Source organism: Mustela putorius, unplaced genomic scaffold, assembly GCF_011764305.1.
Source record: "Mustela putorius furo isolate JIRA1106 unplaced genomic scaffold, ASM1176430v1.1 tig00000450_pilon_pilon_pilon, whole genome shotgun sequence".
Classification (NCBI taxonomy): domain Eukaryota; kingdom Metazoa; phylum Chordata; class Mammalia; order Carnivora; family Mustelidae; genus Mustela; species Mustela putorius.
The window spans coordinates 2,178,270-2,197,639 of record NW_025421385.1 but is presented as its reverse complement, the minus strand read 5'-3'; the positions used below and the strand labels follow the sequence as shown (position 1 = coordinate 2,197,639).

The 19,370-nt window shown below is 53.2% G+C and overlaps 1 protein-coding gene across 4 annotated transcripts in view; it reads left to right on the top strand.

Annotated features, from left to right (window-relative positions):
* The first annotated feature begins 287 nt into the window (after window positions 1-287).
* CEP43 (centrosomal protein 43) overlaps window positions 288-19,370 on the top strand; it is a 29,466-nt gene continuing 10,383 nt past the window's right edge. The window contains exons 1-7 of one of the 4 annotated variants that reach the window (XM_045080044.1): window positions 288-485; window positions 1,309-1,362; window positions 4,691-4,745; window positions 5,595-5,683; window positions 6,122-6,259; window positions 10,703-10,783; window positions 13,208-13,267. In XM_045080044.1, the coding sequence (XP_044935979.1) occupies window positions 384-485; window positions 1,309-1,362; window positions 4,691-4,745; window positions 5,595-5,683; window positions 6,122-6,259; window positions 10,703-10,783; window positions 13,208-13,267 (579 nt within the window). In that variant the 5' untranslated portion in view covers window positions 288-383. The remainder of the gene's footprint in view (window positions 486-1,308; window positions 1,363-4,690; window positions 4,746-5,594; window positions 5,684-6,121; window positions 6,260-10,702; window positions 10,784-13,207; window positions 13,268-19,370) is intronic. The other 3 variants (XM_045080042.1, XM_045080041.1, XM_045080043.1) reach the window with 3 other exon arrangements.

Below are 19,370 nucleotides of genomic sequence, written 5' to 3'. Positions count from 1 at the left end.
CGATTTTAACGACGAGGCACCGCAGGGCTGCGCCGCCCACCCCACCGCCGCCGCTCACACTCCCGCCTCGCAGAGGCCAGCCGCGGACACCGCGTTCCGCCGCAGCCGCAGCCGCAGCCCACGCCCCCACGGGCCCCGCCCCGGCCCCGCCCCCACGGCCCCCGCCCCGCCCCCACGGGCCCCGCCCCCGCCCCCGGGCCCGCCCCCGCAACATCAGCGTCCCCGCCTCTCGGCGCTTCCCCTCGGCCCCGCCCCCGACGTGAGGGCGGGCTGCGCGCCGGCGTGGGGGGGCGTGGTCTCGGCCGCGTCGCCGCGCCGCGTGCGGAACCTGCGGCGGCCGTTGGCCGTTGGCGCGGCTTGGGCGGTTGTCTTGGAGAAGCAAGATGGCGGCGACGGCGGCCGCGGTGGTGCCGGAGGAGGACACGGAGCTGCGGGACCTGCTGGTGCAGACGCTGGAGAACAGCGGGGTTCTGAACCGCATCAAGGTGGGCCGGGCCGGGCCGCGGGGATGCCGGCTGCGCCCGCGGGCCGCAGGGCCTGCGCGGACGGCGGGCGTCACAAAGGGTCGCGCGGGGCCGCGTCGGGCCGCGGGCGGGGGGCGGCTCCCTGCGGGGCCGGGTCTCGGGGGCCGGGCCGCGCGGAGGCCGGGGGTGCGCTCCCGGGGGTGCGGGGCCCGGGCCGGCTTGTGCCGCAGCTGCCGGGCGGTGACCGGCGTGGGGTCGCGGACGCGGAGGCGGGGCCGAGCCGCGGGGCTGAGCGCTGGGAGCGGGCGGGGGAGGGCGGGGGCTCCCTGCGGGGGTCCTCTGCGGGGGGCTCCCTGCGGGGGTCCTCTGCGGGGGGGCTCTCTGCGGGGGGCTCCCTGCGGGGGTCCTGCGGGGGGCGGCTCCCTGCGGGGGTCCTCTGCGGGGGGGCTCTCTGCGGGGGGTTCCCTGCGGGGGTCCTCTGCGGGGGTGGCTCTCTGCGGGGGGTTCCCTGCGGGGGTCCTCTGCGGGGGGGGGGCTCTGCGGGGGGGCGTTCCCTGTGGAGGTCCTCTGTGGGGGGGGGTTTCCCTGCGGGGGCTCTCTGCGGGGGGTTTCCTGCGGGGGTCCTCTGGGGGGGGGTCCCTGCAGGCGGGCGGGGGACACCCCGCGGCGCCTTCCCACCTCTCCGCCCCTGCCCGGTGGGCTTACCTGCCCGCGGGGCATTGCTGGCCCTAGGCCTCGGCTCTCAGAAGGTGGGACTGGGACGGCGCCTGTGGAGCTTGGGTGTACGCCTGGGTCGTGACCGTGGCCTTCAAACTACTTCTGTTCCTTCAACTTTTTTTAAAAGGCCGAGCTCCGAGCAGCTGTGTTTTTAGCACTCGAAGAGCAAGAGAAAGTAGAGGTACGAGAAGCGCGACCTTCAACATCCCCACTCGCTTGTTTGTAATTCCGAGTGCCTGCACTGCACGTTCTCCTGAATATGCGGGTACCGCTGTGGCCGGGGGTGGTTTTGAGCTGCGAAGGACTGACTTCCACTGCTGGGCCAGAGGGGAGACTGTTCTCCTTTCGTCTGTATCTCAGAATTTCGGGGCGTCTAAGGGAGGTCGGGGTTGCAGTAGCTCTGGGGCCAGTAGTGAACCCTAGCTGGTGTAGACGCCTGGTCTGATGGGCAAGGTCACAGGGGCCCCGTGGAGGAAGGCTTCGGTGGTCAGTGCGTCTGGGGCAGGATCCGCAGGATCGCAGGACCTGTCCTGTGTAGTGTGCAGGCGAATGCCACCGGGTGGGGGGAATACAGTGTGCACCTCTTCTCAACTAGCTGACCCCCAGTTGTCTTAAAGTCATGTGCTCTTTGTCACTGTCACAAGTCCAACCACTTTTTCGTGTACGTGCGTTCAGTTTTTTCCTGTCCCTCAGGTCTTGCCATCCCCCTGACATCGGCAAGAATTACCCCGTAACCCGGGGCTTCACCTTGTCGGAGCCGCGTCGGTCTGATTGCCCCCCGCTTTAGACATAGGCGCCTGCTCCTGCTTTACAGCATGAAGTGCTGCTGCTCTTGGCCTTTCCGTGTTTGTCCGGGCGTCCCGTCTTCTCTCAGCCGCCCTCTGTTCATGTCTTGTCTGGGCCTCCTGCTCCACGTCTGAGAGACCGCAGCTCCTCCGCCTCCAGCCACACTCCCTCTGGGAAAAGAACCACGAGTGTCATTTCACTGAGCAGACTAAGCCCCCTCCTGCGTGGGCCACGTCAGCGCTCAGCCGTCAGCCAGCACCAGCTGAGCTGGCGGGCGCCTGCCTCGGTGAGGGTCCGAGCGGGCCATGAGCCCTCTGGGCTCAGAGCTCTCACTTAGCTGTGCGCTGACCTGCTACCTCTCCTGCCTCCTGCACTCCCCGCAGCTGGCCCGGTCCGTCCTTCGCAGGGAAGTAGGAGCATGGGGTCGCTCTCGACTCTTTGTGTCTTCCCCTGCAGCTCCATGGCTCGGCTCGGGGAGAGCTGCCCTGCGTCCGTCCGCATCCGTACCTCCTCCGGCTTGGCTGCGGGGTTCTTCGTCTGTCCAAGAATAGTCCCGTTCTCGGGGTTTTGCCTTCCAGGTACTCTCAGCAACTCGGCCGTTGACTTGTGTCTTTGGCCTTGTCCTTGCTGTTGGTCCTTCTCTGGAGCATAGAGACGTGTTTGTATCCGTCTCAAGGTCAAAGCTCTTTTCCTTAACTCATGTTCTGCTTTTAATCCCACTCGCATTTTCCCCCACAGTTGAATTTTGAAAGAATGTGTATGTCTTATTTCTTCTGTTCCAGGCACCCTTTAATACGTTAACATCTTAAATCCACTTAAATTCACCTTAGATGTCCTACACCTGAGACACTCCTTTGCTGGGGTCAAGAAGACTCTCCTTACTGAGTATATTTTCCTTCTAACCTGTGTTCTTAACTTAGTTGTTCTTTGTGGCATTTGACATTTTTAATTCCTCTCTCCTTTCCTGAAAATCTCCCTGGATTTTGGGACTTCTTTCTTTCTCTTTTCTCCTTTGAGCACTCCTTGCTCTGTTTCGTGCCGTCTTTTCTCTCTACACCGGGCTTACATCCTTGGTGTACTGCGCAGGAGCTCTCATTCTGTGTTTTCTCCCCAGATGACCTGAATTCTATCGCTGACTTCAGCCCTGAGCCCTGACCTGCCTTGTCGGCTCCAGACCCCTCTGTGACCCTGTCTGCCAGACTGGTCTTGCTTCTGGGGACGGCGGTTTGCCCGAGCAAGAAATCCGAGAGTTGCCTGTACCTTGCACTCTGCCCCCCAGCAGCTCTGCGGCTGAGCTGTGTGAGGAGGCTCTCCGCCGCCTTCCTGTCCAGTGCTGAGCTGCTGCTTTTGTGGGTGGCTTCACCCCTCCTCCTCTCCAGTCTCCCCTTTGCTCGTGTCACTCACCATCCTCCTGAAGTCCGTTCTCTGCAGTGCTCCTAGTTTGGCTGTTGATTATACATATCTGCTTTTGTTCCTCCATTTTTCTTTAAATATTTCAGTTGACTCGGTGTCTTAAAATTCCCTAGACCAACCTACCAAGGACCTTTGTGATCTTTCCCTGCCTTGTCTTTGTTTTTGTTTTTTATTAAACAACTTTATTGAGGTACAAGTTACCTATAGTAAACCCAGTACACTTAAATGTGCAGTTTGTTACATTTTAATGTTTATGCAACCTTGAAACAGTCAGGATAGTGCACTGTATCCTTGACCCTTGAAAGCTTCCTGAAATCCTTTGTGACACCCTGCCCCACCACACACCCCAGGGCCACCATGTATTTAAGAGCCACACGTGCGGGATCCTACCGCCTAGACTCTCTTCTTTTTTGATCTGGCTGCATTCATTTGGCATAATGCATTTGAGATTCGCCCATATTGTCCCTTGTATTCATAGCTCATTCTGTCTTTCCCCGTGTAGTGTGTATTGTACGGATGTGTGACGGTTTGTCGAGTCATTCATCTGTTGATGAGCCAGTTTTCTGGTGTTATAAATGGGCTTCTGTGAACCCTCATGTACATGTCTTTGCTTAGACCTATGCTTTTCTTGTGAGAAGATGCCTGCAGATAGGTCCTATGGTAGGGGTACTAACTCCTTAGAACATCACTAGACTCCTTTCCAGAGTGATTGCACGATTTACAATCCCAGCAGCAGAATGTGAGTCGTTATACTCATAATTCATTCGGTTCGCTTAAAGAAGCTCGAGTGAGCTAGAAGTATGTTTCCTGTATTCAAGTAAACGCATAATGGCAGAGGTAAGTTGGCCTGTGCATGACCCTAAGTCACGTCACATGATGCTGACGAGATGCGAATAGCAAGTGTGTAATTTGAGTCCTGCTCACAGTAAGCTATAAATGGAAGATATCTATGATGACAGCATGTCACCGTGTATTTAGAATGATAAACACTTGTTTTGTAGGTAAACGTAGTGCCGTTTCATGTATGAGTAGCTGAAGGTCTAGCCTCTAAAGTCGTTTAATAAACAATTTGTGGAATATTTAAAAATTAAAAATAAATGCACATTTTCATGTGTGGTTTCATTTTATTAGCCTTGAGATAATAAATAGCATCAAAGAATTCCTGTAGTAATCAATAGTTGTAGAGTGGGCTTAACCATAATTTTATGAGTGACCATATTTTACTATATCTCTGCCAAAAATTAAGCTTTAAACCACGTTTTGTAGTTTTTAGGGTAAATGCATGACATACTATTTCATTTTTTTAACAGAACAAAACTCCTCTAGTCAATGAGAGCCTGAGAAAGTTTTTAAATACGAAAGATGGTAAGATGTTCAGTTTATTCTTGCTTATTTTGTCTGCCTCCGAATTTTCAAGTTCTATTTAGGAGCGATGTGGAGTTTCAGATTTTTTTTTTACAATTTTATTTATTTATTAGAGCGAGAGAGAGCGCACATGAAGGGGGTTGGGAAGGGCAGAGGAGAGAGAGGAGCAGGCTCCCCTCCGAGGGGGACCCGACGCAGGTAGCTCGATCCCCAGACCCTGAGATCACGACGTGGAGCCAAAGGCAGACACTTAACCAGTTGAGCCACCCAGCTGCCCTGACGAGTTTCAGATATTTTTTGAAGTCTGTGATTCTTATAGGTTCTCATTTTAAAATTGTGTTTTATTATGTAATTGTTAAGTTGTTTTGAATATCCTTGGTCATAGGAAATTGTTGGTTAAAACCAGTTTGTTTGTTTTTTTAAAAGGTTTTATTTAGTTGTTTGAGAGAGAGAGAGAGAGCACGAGAGGGGAGGTCAGAGGGAGAAGCAGACTCCCCATGGAGCTGGGAGCCCAACGTGGAACTTGATCCCAGGACTCCGGGATCATGACCTGAGCAGAAGGGAGTCGCTTAACCAACTGAGTCACCAGAGCGCCCCCAAACCAGTTTTAGTATAAGAAGCAGAGTACTCTCACGCACCTGCGGAATGTCGTTTTAGCACTAGTTAGCTTCACACGGTGCTAGTGAAAACACGAGATTGAGATTTTCATTGCTGGGGTTCTTTGAAGATAAATTTATCGTTTAAGCTTAGAAACCTCCTCTTCAGTTGCTAAGTTACCCTTACCTGGTGGCGTTAGCGAAGGGGCTTGGGGCGCGCGCAGGTGTGCTCACCGCCTCTCCCGTCCTGCAGGCCGGCTGGCGGCTAGTCTGGTTGCGGAGTTTCTCCAGTTTTTCAATCTTGACTTCACCTTGGCCGTTTTTCAACCCGAAACCAGCACAGTAAGAGTCATGTTTTTTTGCATCTATCTTTGAAAGCGTCCTCGATACAAGTGCGTTCATTGTAAACTGAAATTTAACAAAATTTGATGTGTTAGAGGGTCTTGCATATAGATTATTTCCTGTAGTTAGTGTTTCGTTTGTCTTAAAAGCCATCTGAGCTGTAGATGGCTGCTACCCACGCCGCTTCGTAGAACTCGGAGAGGAGGGTTTTGTGGAAATAATTGTTCCGGTGTCCGCATCCGTTCATGAAGGCTTCGGATGCAGAGACTAGTTTAAAAGAAATCTATAACTTTTTAAATGGGCGTTTTATTCATTAGGAAGACGATCTCTCTGAGTTTAGAGATATCTTTAATTTCAAAAATATTTTTCTTTAATCTCTGAAAGTCATTTGCATACTTCTGTGCACTCAGATCTCACTCGTTGTATCTTCTTCCCTAGTTTCAGTGTCTTGAAGGCCGAGAGAACTTAGCCCGAGATCTAGGTATTATCGAGGCAGAAGGTACTGTGGGCGGACCGTTGTTACTGGAGGTGATCAGACGTTGTCAGCAGAAGGAGAGAGGGCCGCCCAATGGGGAGGTGAGTATCATTCCAGCCTCTGTCATCTTTGTCTGTTTTAATTATTGGCTACTCAGGGTCGCCATGTAGAGTTCTGCGTGCGTAGTGAATCGGAGTTTAAATGCAAAGAAGCTGTTTCTTCAAAACACAACAAAACACAACAAAGCACACTTAGGTCGTGTGAGCGCACGTGCTGTTGAAAGTCGAGTCATGTCGGCTGAGCCTGGTGCCGTGCTTGTTTGCAGTTGGACACTCGGGAGCACTGGGGTCAGGGGTGGAGGGGACAAGGCTGGCTTTGGCCATGCGGGCCCCTCGCGGCTCCGCCGGGCAGGATGGGGAGAGAGGCTGCCTCGTGGGCAGCGTGAGGCCGCACCGGGCAGGGCGCGTCGGGTGCCTGGACACTCGCTGGTTATTGTCTTGTTACCGTTTTAAATGTAACAGAGCTGAATCAGAGGCCAGTTAATCAATTTTTGAACTTAAGGGCTTTTTAAAAACAGACTTAGAGCTATTGAGGCTGTTGATTGTGCTTAGTCTCTAAACATTTCCGAACTTCTGTGTTCTTGATTAGCTACTGCCTCTCTTGCTAATGAGATGAAGTCTGATATCTGGTTACAAATGTTAGTTTTAGGTAGAGATCCTGTTTCTCTGGCACCCGGTTAGACCCGTGCTTTTAGTGACTGGTTTGTAAGTAAGAATGTGGGGCTGCGCACTCCCTGGGCTCCGTGTGGGGTCTCAGAGCGTGTTTTCTGTTAGAATCTTTTTTAACATCAGGGGAGCCTGACTGAGCACCCATTGCATAGAGGGCATAAGAAATAGGTGCTTTGAATTGAAAGATAAAATAGTTTGATGGGTGAGAAGAATTGAGCGTTAGTAAAGATGAACTGTGTTCCCATAAGGAAATGCACGGGGAAGTGGTGGCTTTATGATAGTGGAGGGAGTGTATAGTGAATGGTTCGTACCACACATTTTAGGAGTCAAATCAGTTTTAGTTAAAGGGGAGCAGTGGTTTTTCAAGTGGAAATTTTGTTAAACTCAGTGAGAGTAGTGGAGAGGACTGGGGACGTGTCCTAAGGAGGCTGTGGAGAGCTGGGCCAGGAGCAGGGGCTGTGGCTGGCTGGGTGCTGGGCCTGGTGTTGGAGTGAGGGGCAGGGACGGGGCTCTGGGGTGGGGGGCACTGCAGCAGAAGGGTGCATGGCAGGGGTGGGGGCGCTGCAGCGGCTTTTGGGTTCAGCTGTGCGGTGCTGGTGGCCCCCGTGCCCTGGTGTGTCCTCCCTTAGCTCAGAAGCAGGAGCGTGGGCTGAGCTAGGATGCTTGGGGTCACATCCCAGCTCTGCCATGTCCTGTGTGTGACTCTCTGAAGTCACTTGACCTCCACGTGCTTTAGGTTGCTCACTCATGGCGTGGGGATGATGGGAAGAACGGCCTCGCGGGTGGTGGTGAGAACCGCGGGGAGTCAGGGTCGGGAAGGCTCGGCAGCAGCTTCCTGTGTAGGGACCTGCGAGTGTTGGCCTTTGTCGTCATTGTTGGTCATTTTGTCCTCATTACTGTTTGGTGACTCCTATGTCCAGCTCCGTCCTTCCCCAGCGTGAAGCTGGTCTCCAGCTCTTCCCCACACAGACCCCCTGGACACTCCCTAGCACATGTGCATCGTGTGTGATGAAACAGGCTTCATTCACTCGAGCGAAGCCGGAGTTGCAGAAGGTGAAGCATCTCGTCCTCCCGCTTCCAGTTCCTGCTCCCGGTTTCTCTGCTTGTGTCGGTTGTGCTTCTGTGACTCCTGCTTACAGTCCACGGAGCTGCCTCTGCTCGAGCCCGTGGCCCAGTCCTGTCAGGGAGGAGTCTCTGTCCCCTGCGGCAGCAGCGCGCCGTGGAAGAAAGCAGACTTGGTCGCTGCAGAGCTCCGTCTGCTGCTAGACAGGGCGTCTGCCTCAGACTGGGGCCCCGTCAGAGATTTCTTGTCTGGTTGGGTTGGTTTGAAAATGAAAAGTCAGGAAATGTGTTCTTTGTATGTCTTTCTGGCTGGTGGATCCGAAGCCGGCCCCGTCAGTTGGCCCTGATGCCAAGCTGGGTGTCTGTGAAACGGACACACGAGAAGACTTTTGTAACATCAAGAGGTCGTTTTACTTCTTGAAAGTTTGAAACCGTTATGAAATACCCGCTCCTTGCTACTTTCCCCTCTCGATACGGGGGTGTGTCGTTTTAACTGGTCGTGTGTCTCTGTACAGACATAAATGGATGGTCAGATTCATATTTAAAATTGGGAGCTCGCAGGTGTCCGTTTTGGCTTTCCCGTCTTCACTAGCGTTCTAACTTGGAGGGGGGAAAGCCTCTTCTTAGGTTGTATTAACCTCTGACTTCTGATGCTGGGGAAGAAAACTAGCTTTGGGTTCAGCCCGTTGAACTCAGTGATGCTTTCATGGAAAGGCGTTTGCAGACCACCTTAAGACTCAGGTTGCTGTGCCCCACGTCCTTTGCCGTGACTTTGAGTGGGTCTTGCAGGGCGTTGGCTGTCCCCCGGCATGGCGGGTCCCAGCACTGGGTTGTGAGCCCCCTTGCTCCCCACGAGCACCTGCCGTCGCTCGGGTCCTGCTCCCCAGCACCTCTGCCAGCGCGCTCCACGGTCAGTGTGCGCCCTTCAGGCTTGCTGACTTCATCTTCTCCGCTCTTTACAGATTGCCGTCACTGTGCGGTGGCAGCCAGCTGGCTCCCAGGGTCCTCGGCCTTGGTGTTGAGATCCTGTGTGATGTGGCGCCTAACCACCTTTCCGGTTTTATGCCTTTTTGTGAAATGTGGAACCTTGTGCTTCAGCCAGACTTGGTTCTACTTAAAAGTGGCTTTTGCTTTCTTGCCTTCCCCTTGTCTGCTCTCCACCTGGAGCGGGGCACCGTCCCCACACCCAGCTGTGGAGTGTCCTCACTCACGGTCTCTCTTCCACTCTGCCTTCTGGGCTGGCTCCCTCTTCCTCCCTCTCTGCCGGCGGCTCTCGAAATGGAGGGCTGGGCTCTGCGCAGGTGTGGAAGCCGCCCGCGGTGGCCTGCTCCTCCCCACGCATCCCCTGGCTGGGACAAGGGCTTGGTCTCACCGTTGTATCCTTTGCAGGGTCCATCCCAACCCAACAGGGATTCTTCTTTTTTTAAAAGATTTATTTGTTTATTTTAGAGGAAGCAGACATGGTGGGAGGGGCAGAGGGAGAAAGAATCCCAGCAGACGCCCCGCTGAGCGGGAGCCCGACGAGTGGCCGATCCCATGATCCTGAGATCATGACCTGAGCCGAAACCCAGCCTCCGACGCTCAAGCCGCTGAGCCACCTGGGCGCCCCCACAGGGGCTCTGAACAGACCCTGTGTTCAGGCTCGGTGGGAAGCTTTTGCAGACTTGTGCAGAGGAAGTACTCATTTGGAAGATGAATTTGTGAAGGTTAGAAGGTGAGATCGGACAAGGTCAAAGCCTAGAAGAAGTGGAATCTTCTGGAACGCTCATCTAGAAGGACTGGTGGAAATAAACGCAGACACAAATGGGCAGGTAAAGATTCCCCTGTAAAGGAAGAAGTGGCAAGACTCGATAAATGAGTAAGATGGCAGACGGTTGGGTCTCAGGAGGACACGGGAGGAAGAAAAGTTTGCGACCGTGCAACGGGGTTTTCGGCCCGGGAGAAGAGGAGGCCGTGCCAGAAGTCAGCGGCTGGAGGGGAGCCGCGGGTGTGGAGAGCCGCACGGGTCCTGTTCCAAGTGCTGGAGTCGAGGTGGGACTCTCGTATCTAATAGCCAACATTTGATATGCACGCGGTCACCGAGCTGTAACGGGGTCGTGGCTGAATCTCAGGAGGTCGTTTCCGTCCAAGAAACACTGAAACCTTTCTTCTTTGAGTTCAGCATAGTGCGGGGAAGGGACCAGCAGGTGCCCTGACGGCGGCAGTTTTGTGATGCTGCGCACGGCGCGGGGCCGTGCGGGGCCGTGCGGGGCCGTGCGGGGCCGTGCGGGGCGGTCCGTGCTCGGGGAGTGAGAGGACCGCAGCCGGCAGCCGGCGCAGAGGAGGTCGGGCCGGCGGTAGGGCCTCTGCAGGGTGTGCCGCGTCCGCAGACAGCCGCCGCTCGGGACTCGGGGCGCAGTGGAGGAGGAGCGGGGCCGGAGGGGGTGGGAGCAGGTGCGTGCGAGTCCCGGGGCCGGCTGCCCCCCACGGCGGGGCCCCCAGGGAGGGCTTCTCCGGGCGCACTCAGCCCAGCACGGAGCGGCCTGTTCGGGGTGACGGGGTCAGATGTGTGGGTAATTAGAATCCAAGTGTGTTTTGTTTTGTTTTTGCTGGAATACAATTGGTGAAAATCTAATAAGGATATTTATATTATTTAGAAAGTTCAAAACACCAATATTGTATAGTGGTTTTAAATGCCAAAATTCTGTTGAAGCTTAATAGTATATTTATGTTTTATTTTAAAATATGTTTTAATCTGAAACTGAAATATTTCAGGGTGCACTAGAGCTGTCTGATGTTCATTCTCCACCAAAGTCACCAGAAGGCAAAACCAGTGCTCACAGCAATCCCAGTAAGGTGAGTGGACCACGGGCACGGGGGCTTCTGCGCTCTGACTCCCCGGTGGGCCGCGGGCACGGGGGTGGGGGGTGCTTCTGCGCTCAGACCCCCCGGGGCTCGGCTTCCCCTCCTCGTCCTCCTGGGTGCAGGTTCTGTTTGTAGCACAAGTGCCGTGCACTGTCTTGACATCGCGTTTCTCCCTTTAACGAAGCATGTATTTAAAACGTGTTCTCTTGGGAGTGTTTTGAATTTTGTGCCCTAGGAAGGAACGCAGTGTTGAATCACGGAATTGTGGGGGTTTGGGACTCATTCGGTACTTGGGAAATTTTCTTCCTTAGTTGGCAGAGGATTTACTTTTCATTATAAATCCTAGCTCTAGGAGACTGGGTTCCTGGCCGTTGTTCCAGGATATTATTATGTTGAGTGTTGAAGACGGATGGCCAGTTTAGAATTGTAAATCGTAATGGCTTTTTATATTAATGAGTTATTGGGAGGATTTATAATAAAACGTGTGCGCTCTGGAGGTGTGTGTGGCTTATGGGTTGGTAAAATTAAGGCCTCTGGTGGCAGGAGTTTGATGTATTGGAGAAAAGTGCCGAGCGGAACACTGGAATTGAAAGTCCAGGGTCCCAGGAGCGGATAGAGCGTGCCCGTTAGGGGACATGTTGTCTCGGGCCTGGTTGCAGCGCCCTGTGTGTTGGTACAGCCGAGCAGTCCTACCCGAGCACTGGTTGGGGTCAGGTGTGTTGTGATCATTGCCGTGACTCCCATTTTGCAGGATGAGGGTGAGGCCCTGGAGCCCACTGTGTGGGCCTGCTGGTGTCGTGACTCGTGGCCACAGCAGGACCTCCGCAATGAGGTGACTTCTTGGGGGTTCCTCTCTGTCAGGTGCCTGGACTCACACACCAGGGAGCAGCCCCTGTGGTTTGGTTACTGGGTCTTTGATGGTGTTGCTCCTTTTCATGTTTTCAATTTGGGAATCAAAGGATTATATGGTTTATTTCCAGCCGAGGGAAGAGACCGTCGTGCTGTTTGTAGCTGTCCCTTCGCTCCGAGATCTAGTTAGCCTTCTCTGGGGGGGGGGGGGGTTCCTTCCATGCTCCGGGGAGGCTGTCACCATGGTTACAGAGAGATCAAGGTTGTGAGTAAATTTAAAAAGTCCCTTTAAGTGAGTTGTCAGATACAGGAGCCTCGGTAAAAAAGCTTTGCTTCCTGTGCTCATGTCTGGCTGTGACGGGGTGAACGTTAACACATTTTCCAGAGGATCAGTCCCTGTAGCACTGGGCTCTCGGGAAGTTCTCTTTGTAGCAGATCGTTATTCTGGGAAGCAGAGCAGCAGCAGGGGCCTTGTGTACGGGGTGTGTCTTCAGGATGACAGAGTAAAGTCTTTGATGTATTTTCTCTACATAAATTTTATTTTCAAGATCTAAGAACTATGATGAGGATCCTTTAAGTCAGTCAGGGTCTGTTGCTTGAAACACAGAGAAGTGCTGGTCGTTGTAGAGGTGGACTTGGAGAGCAGCGAGCTGTCCTCCAGCTGTCCCCCGGTGCTCCTCGCCCCTGCCGGCTGCCGGTGCGGCGGGGAGGCCCGTGGGGGGCCGTGGCCGTGCCCACAGGGCAGTGGCCGACTCGTGGCAAGAGGAGGTCTCCTGGCGGCAGGGGAGCTGCAGTCCCCTGTATTCTGAGGTTGCGGATCAGGGTCTCAGCACTCTGCTCACCTTTTCCTTGCCAGTTGTCTGTCCTCTCTCGGTGGTCTTTGAGTCATGGTGGGCTCTCAGGACACCTGGTCAGGCTGGGCGCCACGGAGAGCACTCGGGGCTGTGGGATGTTGTGTCCAAGCCAAGGGTCCGGCCCGACCCGCAGAAACCCGCTCTGTGTGCTCCCAAGCGAGGCGAGGGGAGGCCGGGGCAGCTCTTAGGGGAGGCTTCTCTGGAGGCCAGGCCTGGCTTTGCCACGGAGCACCGACCGGAGCGTGGTTCTGCCCACAGCGGCCGGTGGCCGTGGGGGGACTGTGGGACCCAGTCTCCGCGAGGCACAGTCGTTACGTGCCACGTGAACCACGGGAGGAGAAGAGAGTTAAGGAATGAGAAAAAAAAATGAGGGTTTCAGAAAGGGACATAACGATTAGGTTCTCCGTTCTTCAGAGCTTTTTTTTTTTTTAAAGATTTTATTTACTTGAGAGAGAGAACAGCGGGGGAGCATCAGGGAGAGAGAAGCAGACTCTCCACGAGCAGGGACCCCCTTCCCCCACCAGATTTGGGGCTTGATCCCAGGACCATGGGAACATGACCTGAGCTGGAGGCAGATGCTTAACTCACTGAGCCACCCAGGCATGCCCTTGAGAGCTTTTCTAATAGGAAATTTTATTAGTTTGGTTATGGATTAGTTTCTTTGTAAAGATAAATACTTTTTAGTAAAATGTCATTTTATTCTCATGCTCAGATACCAAGGTATAAAGGACAAGGTAAGAAGAAGACAAGCGGGCAGAAGTCTGGTGCCAAGGTAACACGCTGAGGGGGCAGAGGGAAGAAGCAGCCGCGCCGCGGCAGACCACGGGCTCTGCCGGCCTCCTGTGGGCCCCAGCCCGCTCCTGGACCCGAGCGCAGTGCTCTGTGCTGGTGTCGCTGTGTCCCGGCTGTGGTCAGCCTGTGATCAAGCCTTGGGGCCTAAAACACAAAGTAATTTGACTTCTCGATTTTTACCCAGGTGAAAATCATACTGTGGGATTTTACAGATGTGCTGTCAGTTTGAGAATTCCTTCTTTTCTTGGCAGAATAGGTATTTTCCTTTTGAGCAGACGGGTGTATATACATCTTCATGTTAAGATTTTCATCTGAGGTAAATAGAGAAACTACTTTTTGGGTAAGTTAGAGTTGATAAATTAAAGGCCACACTTCGTTTCTTTCAAGACATTTTTGTGAGTGTTGAGCCTTCGGCAGCGTGTCCGAGCCCGCCCGTCGAGGAGCTCTCCCTCGCAGCCCCGGCTCCCGGGGGACCTGCGGGGCCGCGCAGGCCTGGGCCAGCTCTGCGGCGGTGGGCCCTCGGCTGCCTCGTCTTCCTCCCGGAACGTGCCAGAAATCCACAAGCCAGTAGGTGCGCTGCTTTGAACATTTAAATACTGCGGGTCTTAAATGCGCTAATCACTGCGCTCGCACTTGTTTGGAATAAGACACTTCACGTTTGGTGCCAGGAGAGTCTTCGGTTCTTCTGACACTTGCTTGATGAGTAGCCTATGGAAGACCTTCAAAGTTAAATGATTATTTTGTATTAAATTTTGTATTAAATTAAAAATACAATTTTTAAAGAAATTGTATTTGCTGCGGTAGCTGGCTTTAGTTCTGGTGGTCTCACCGGTGCGTCCCCGTTACTCCGCTCAGGTGTTTCGTGTTCCCGCCCGCGGAGACTCGGGAGGTTACTTAGCAAGCAGGTGCGGCCTGTTCCCTGGCGGGAGCTGCAGGGCTGCGGCGAGGCGGGTCCCCTGCGGGCCCCACTGTGCTGGTGACGGTCTGATGGGGCGCCGAGACCCTCCTCCAGAAAGAGGACTGAGAATACGCGATGGCATATTTGTAAAGATACTTCGGATCAGTTTCTCAGACTTGTGAGGAAAGTTAGAAGCGTACCTCATGGCCTTACGTTTTTATCGTTTATTGGTTCCAACTTTTGGAAGGCTCCGGATCTTCTAAACCAAGAACACGTTCAAGACGAATCGTCACTTTGCACCCCACGGCCATGTGGCCCAGACTTCTCCCTCCCTCTGCGGGGGCAGCCCTCGGGGGCGCTGACCTCGGGGGCTGAGGGATCCGGACGGGCCCTGCCCTGGCTCGTGGGCCGCCGTCCGGCCTCTCTCGGTTGGTTTCTTGTATTCTTGGCCCAAGAGCCCGAGTCACCTTGAAGCTTCCCCCTCTCCCTCCTTGCTCTCGGCCGGAGGTGCCTTTCCCAGCGTGCGCTGTGGCCGCGTCCGGCCGCCCGTGAGCCCGGAGCCAGTGCCCTCGGCCGCGCTGCTCGGCCCGGTCGCCGTGCGGTCCCCGGGGCCACAGCATTCTCAGCACGGGGGAGTCCCCACGCCGGGCTGCCTGTGCGGCGGGGCCGTGCTCCGGGGCGCGGTGGCGTGGCCAGCTGTGTGGGCTCTCGCGGGTGACCCTGCCTGCCGGGCGCCCGGTGCGCCGCCCAGAGGCCTCCTTACGTGTCGTGTTCCGGAAGGTGACCCTGGGCTCTCAGAGAGGCAGTGCTCGTGTTAGAAATGAACTGTAAAGAGCGTGTGTGTGTGCGCGTGTGCGTGTGCGTGCATGCGAGTGAGTAGGCGGTTGGCACTTGCTGTCGTCGCCCTGTCCGCACACACAGCAGCGCACAGGGCTGGAGGGAACCTCGGCTGGGCGCGAAGCCCGGTTCCGGGGCTGCTGCTTGTTACCATAGGGACACGGCGACGGCGGGATGTGGGCGTCGGAGGCCGAGGTGGGGAAGCGTTCCCTGGGGGTGTTTCTCGAAACTTGAAGACCGTATGGGAACACTCCCGCCGAGCTGGCCTCCGGACTGCTCTGCTTCCTCGCAGACACTTTCCTCCTGCCGGACGTGGGGCCACTCGGCTGAGGGAGGACAGTGCCCGTCGCACAGGGCAGCAGGCGTCAGGTAGGGCCGCTAACGTCGGCCGGCTAGTTAAGAGTTAGATGTTGCTTGTTTTTTGTTTTTTGGGTTTTTTTTTTTAAAGATTTTATTTATTTATTTGACAGAGATCACAGGTACAGAGAGGCAGAGAGAGAGAGGAGGAAGCAGGCTCCCCGCTGAGCAGAGAGTCCAATGTGGGGCTTGATCCCAGACCCTGGGATCATGACCTGAGCTGAAGGCAGAGGCTTTAACCCACTGAGCCACCAGGCGCCCCTAGATGTTTCTTGTTTTAATATTTAGACTAATATGCTCTTTGTATTATGTAACATAATAGGAATGATCATCCTTTTCGTGATCAGCTCTCAGGTGTTTTCAAACTGTACCTGTTGAGTTATTTTTTGCTTCAAGTTCCTAAAAAAGTACTTTTTTTATTTGTTGTTCCTGGTTTTTAAAATTCTGTCCTAAGCCCCGCTGATGCTGATGAGGGCTGTGATGCAGACCACGGAGTAAGTGTGTTGCGGGCGGGGGAGGGGGGCCACACATTTGTGGGTCTTTCTCCCCCAGGGCTTTCTAGGTGAACCAAGTACAGTCATTCCCTTACTCCGTCCCAGCCCCAGGCGGGATGAACAGTACACTCGGGTGAGCAGCATTCCTGGCCCTGAGCCCACAGCCCTAGTGCCTGGCTACTTCGGATCCGCTGCCCCCAGGCTGCCGCCGGGATGGGGGACGGAGCCGAGCGGCTGCGCAGAGTCTGGTGTCAGCCAGAGGTAAGGGGCGTCTGCAGCAGTGACGGATCGTCCGCAGGGCAGAGGGACAGAGGTTTTCTAGAAAGACAGTTTTTAGAGGAGTTTAAATGTTTGTTTTGTGGTTCTAGAATTCCACAGTCTATGTTCTAGGTGAATAAATTTTAAAAAATGTGCCTTAGAACTGTAGTAAAATTGTTTAAATCATGGGTCAAGAAAACACTTCTGGTGGGGTGGGAGAGGGGAGCTGGGGCCTTGAGGTCTGGTTGAGGAGGGAATTCATACTGTGCATTTTTAAATACTTCTGCAAAACTGGGTATTTTTTAGCTTTGATGTTTCTCTGTTACGAGCTTAGAAAAATAAAATTCATTTTTTAGGTTCTTAAGACACTCTGGTGATAATTCACATTTTGGCTCTTGGGAAATTCATAGTTCTTTTCTTCTTTTTTTTATTTTTAAAAGATTATTTATTTATTTGACAGATCACAAGCAGGCAGAGAAGCAGGCAGAGACAGAGAGAGAGGAGGAAGCAGGCTCCCTGCTGAGCAGAGAGCCACGTAGTTATTTTCAATGTGACACTTGTTTCTCTGTGAGGTTCATTTGCTGTTAATCTAGAAGTGACTGAAATCCAGATGTGTAAGTGAACTTGTAGACCATTATGTATATACTCAAACTTTCTTGCAGCTTTGCACTAATTCACCATGAAGTTTTAGCCTTGAGATTGGTCTAAGGGAATTTAATGCCTGCTTTTGTGCCATTCAGTAGGTCTCTTGGTTTTCTGAAAAGACAAAGTTTATCATAGGTTCTAGTTTTTCATTTTAAATACCTGTACGTAGGGCTGTGAGAAGGTGCACGAATTTGGTGACTTAAACCACGCTTCTGGAGGCTGCAGGCTGGAGATCAGGCGTCTGCGCGGCTGTCCCTCCTGTGGGCTGGGGGACAGTCTCTTGCCCATGGTCCCAGGTGTCCCTTGCCTGGTAGACCCTTCACCCGTCCCCGCTGTCCTGTTCACCTGTGCTCTCCCCGAGCATCCTTGCCTGCTGGGCACTGGGCACAGTGGGGTAGGGGTCTGCCCCCTGTAGCCTGACCCAGTGTAACTAGTCGCATTGGTCGTGACACTCTGTGTAAGTGAGGGGCGCTCTGAAGTCTGGGCATTAGGGCTTCATCTTCTTGGGGGGACTCTGTAACCCTATCCTGAGGCCTGTGAGGCTGTCTAGGCGGTGAATTCCAAGGCAAGTCCTTGTCTTAGACACACAGTTAGCTACTTGCCTCCCTCTGGCTGAGCTGTGGAGAAGCTGGTGCTGAGAGTCAGGGAGAATCTGCGTAGCTAGAATTAAGCACTGTTGGAAGCCAAGAGGTGAGACAAAATAGAGCTTCCCTGTGACCCTGCAATTGCACTACTGGGTATTTACACCAAAGATACAGATGTGAAAAGAAGGGCCATCTGTACCCCAGTGTTTATAGCAGCAATGGCCACGGTCGCCAAACTGGAAAGAACCAAGATGCCCTTGGTTCTTTGAATGAATGGATAAGGAAGCTGTGGTCCATATACACTATGGAGTATGATGCCTCCATCAGAAAGGACGAATCCCCAACTTTTGTAGCAACATGGACGGGACTGGAGGAGATTATGCTGAGTGAAATCAGTCAAGCAGAGAGAGTCAATTATCACATGGTTTCACTTGTGGAGCATAACAAATAGCATGGAGGACACGGGGAGATGGAGAGGAGAAGGGAGTTGGGGGAAATTAGAAGGGGAGATGAACCATGAGAGACTGTGGACTCTGAAAAACAATCTGAGGGGTTTGAATTTGCGGGGGGTGGGGAGGGCGGGAGGTTGGGGAACCGGGTGGTGGGTATTAGAGAGGGCACGGATTGCATGGAGCACTGGGTGTGGTGCAAAAATAATGATACTGTTACGCTGAGAAGAAATTAAAACAAAAACAAAAAACCCCGGACAATGCCTTAGCACTTCAAAGGTTTTTAAAACAGATCCCAGGGCTTATGTCATGACTTGATTTCTTATTGCCCAGAAGATTTGGATTTCCTGCCTGGAAATGGCTCTTCAAGTTCTGTAGTACTTGCATGGTAATTTATAGATGTTTTGATAAGTCTTTCTCGTGTGTGAGTTTTTCCTAACCTAAAACTGACTTGGAATTCAGTTTAGGGAGTTCTCAGTAACCCAGCTGAGTAGCAGTCCTTTTGGTGAACAGATAGCCGTAGTTAGAAGCACACAGTTCTGTGTGGTTTAGAAATGGATTTTGAGAAGAGTTCCAAAACAGATCAAATGTTTTTAAATTTTACTTCCTAGATACCTAGAACTAGAGTTTTAAAACAAACTGATTATTGTTTTTCAAAATCTATATTTTGCTGAACATGGGAGTGTGATTGTCCATGAAACTCGTCTTCCTCAAACTGGCCTTCATTCCTCTGGCAGGGCTGTTGCTGAAATCGGTCGAAACTAGTCCTGGGTAGATGGTAGGTACGAGTTTAGGTGGTCATCATGGGGACTAAGTCGTGCACGGGGAAGGCCGACTTTATTGGGATGATTATGGTTTTTGTAAAGTTGCTTTTCATGGACATGCCATTTTGCTTCAGACCGGTCCTTCGTCTTCTCAGGAATGTTTTGAGGAGGATCTCAGGATCTGTAATTGGAAATGGGTTTAAATACCACAAGACTTGGTTTATATTTCCAAATGCATAGGTCTTTGAAAAGATGTAAAACCAGTGTTCGACATGTATAAGTACAGGTTGCTGTGGGCCTGGATGAGGAGCGCATGGATGGTCGTGGCTTCTCTGTGTTTGCTCATAGCGGAGAAAGTCGTTAGGAAGTTGCAAAATGTTTACGCCCTCTGAAAATACCCAATGTCGTCTAAGGGATGGAAACTTGGTATTTATTTTTCCAGACGTGTCCCTTAGGAAAATCGGCTGCTCTGTACTGATAACTTCCGGAACACGCAGCGGTGTCCAGGGCCCCCGAAGCCCTGTAGCATAGTCTCGCCTGCCCAGCGTGGAAGGGGAAACGCGCATCTCCGTACACACGCCCCATTCCCTGCCTGCACGTAGCGAAGGGCCATCCTCGGGGAGTGTCTTCTCCAGAACCTTCTCCCCAGCTGCACATGCCTTCTTTCTCAGCTCTCAGCACTAGTCAGGTTTGGGAAAGATGACTCTGCTTGAAATCCTGGGGTCACTCATGCCTGTGAAGCTTTAGTTCCTTAGGATCGTGTGCTTAGTGGTAGGACAAGGCTGGCCTGTCCCACG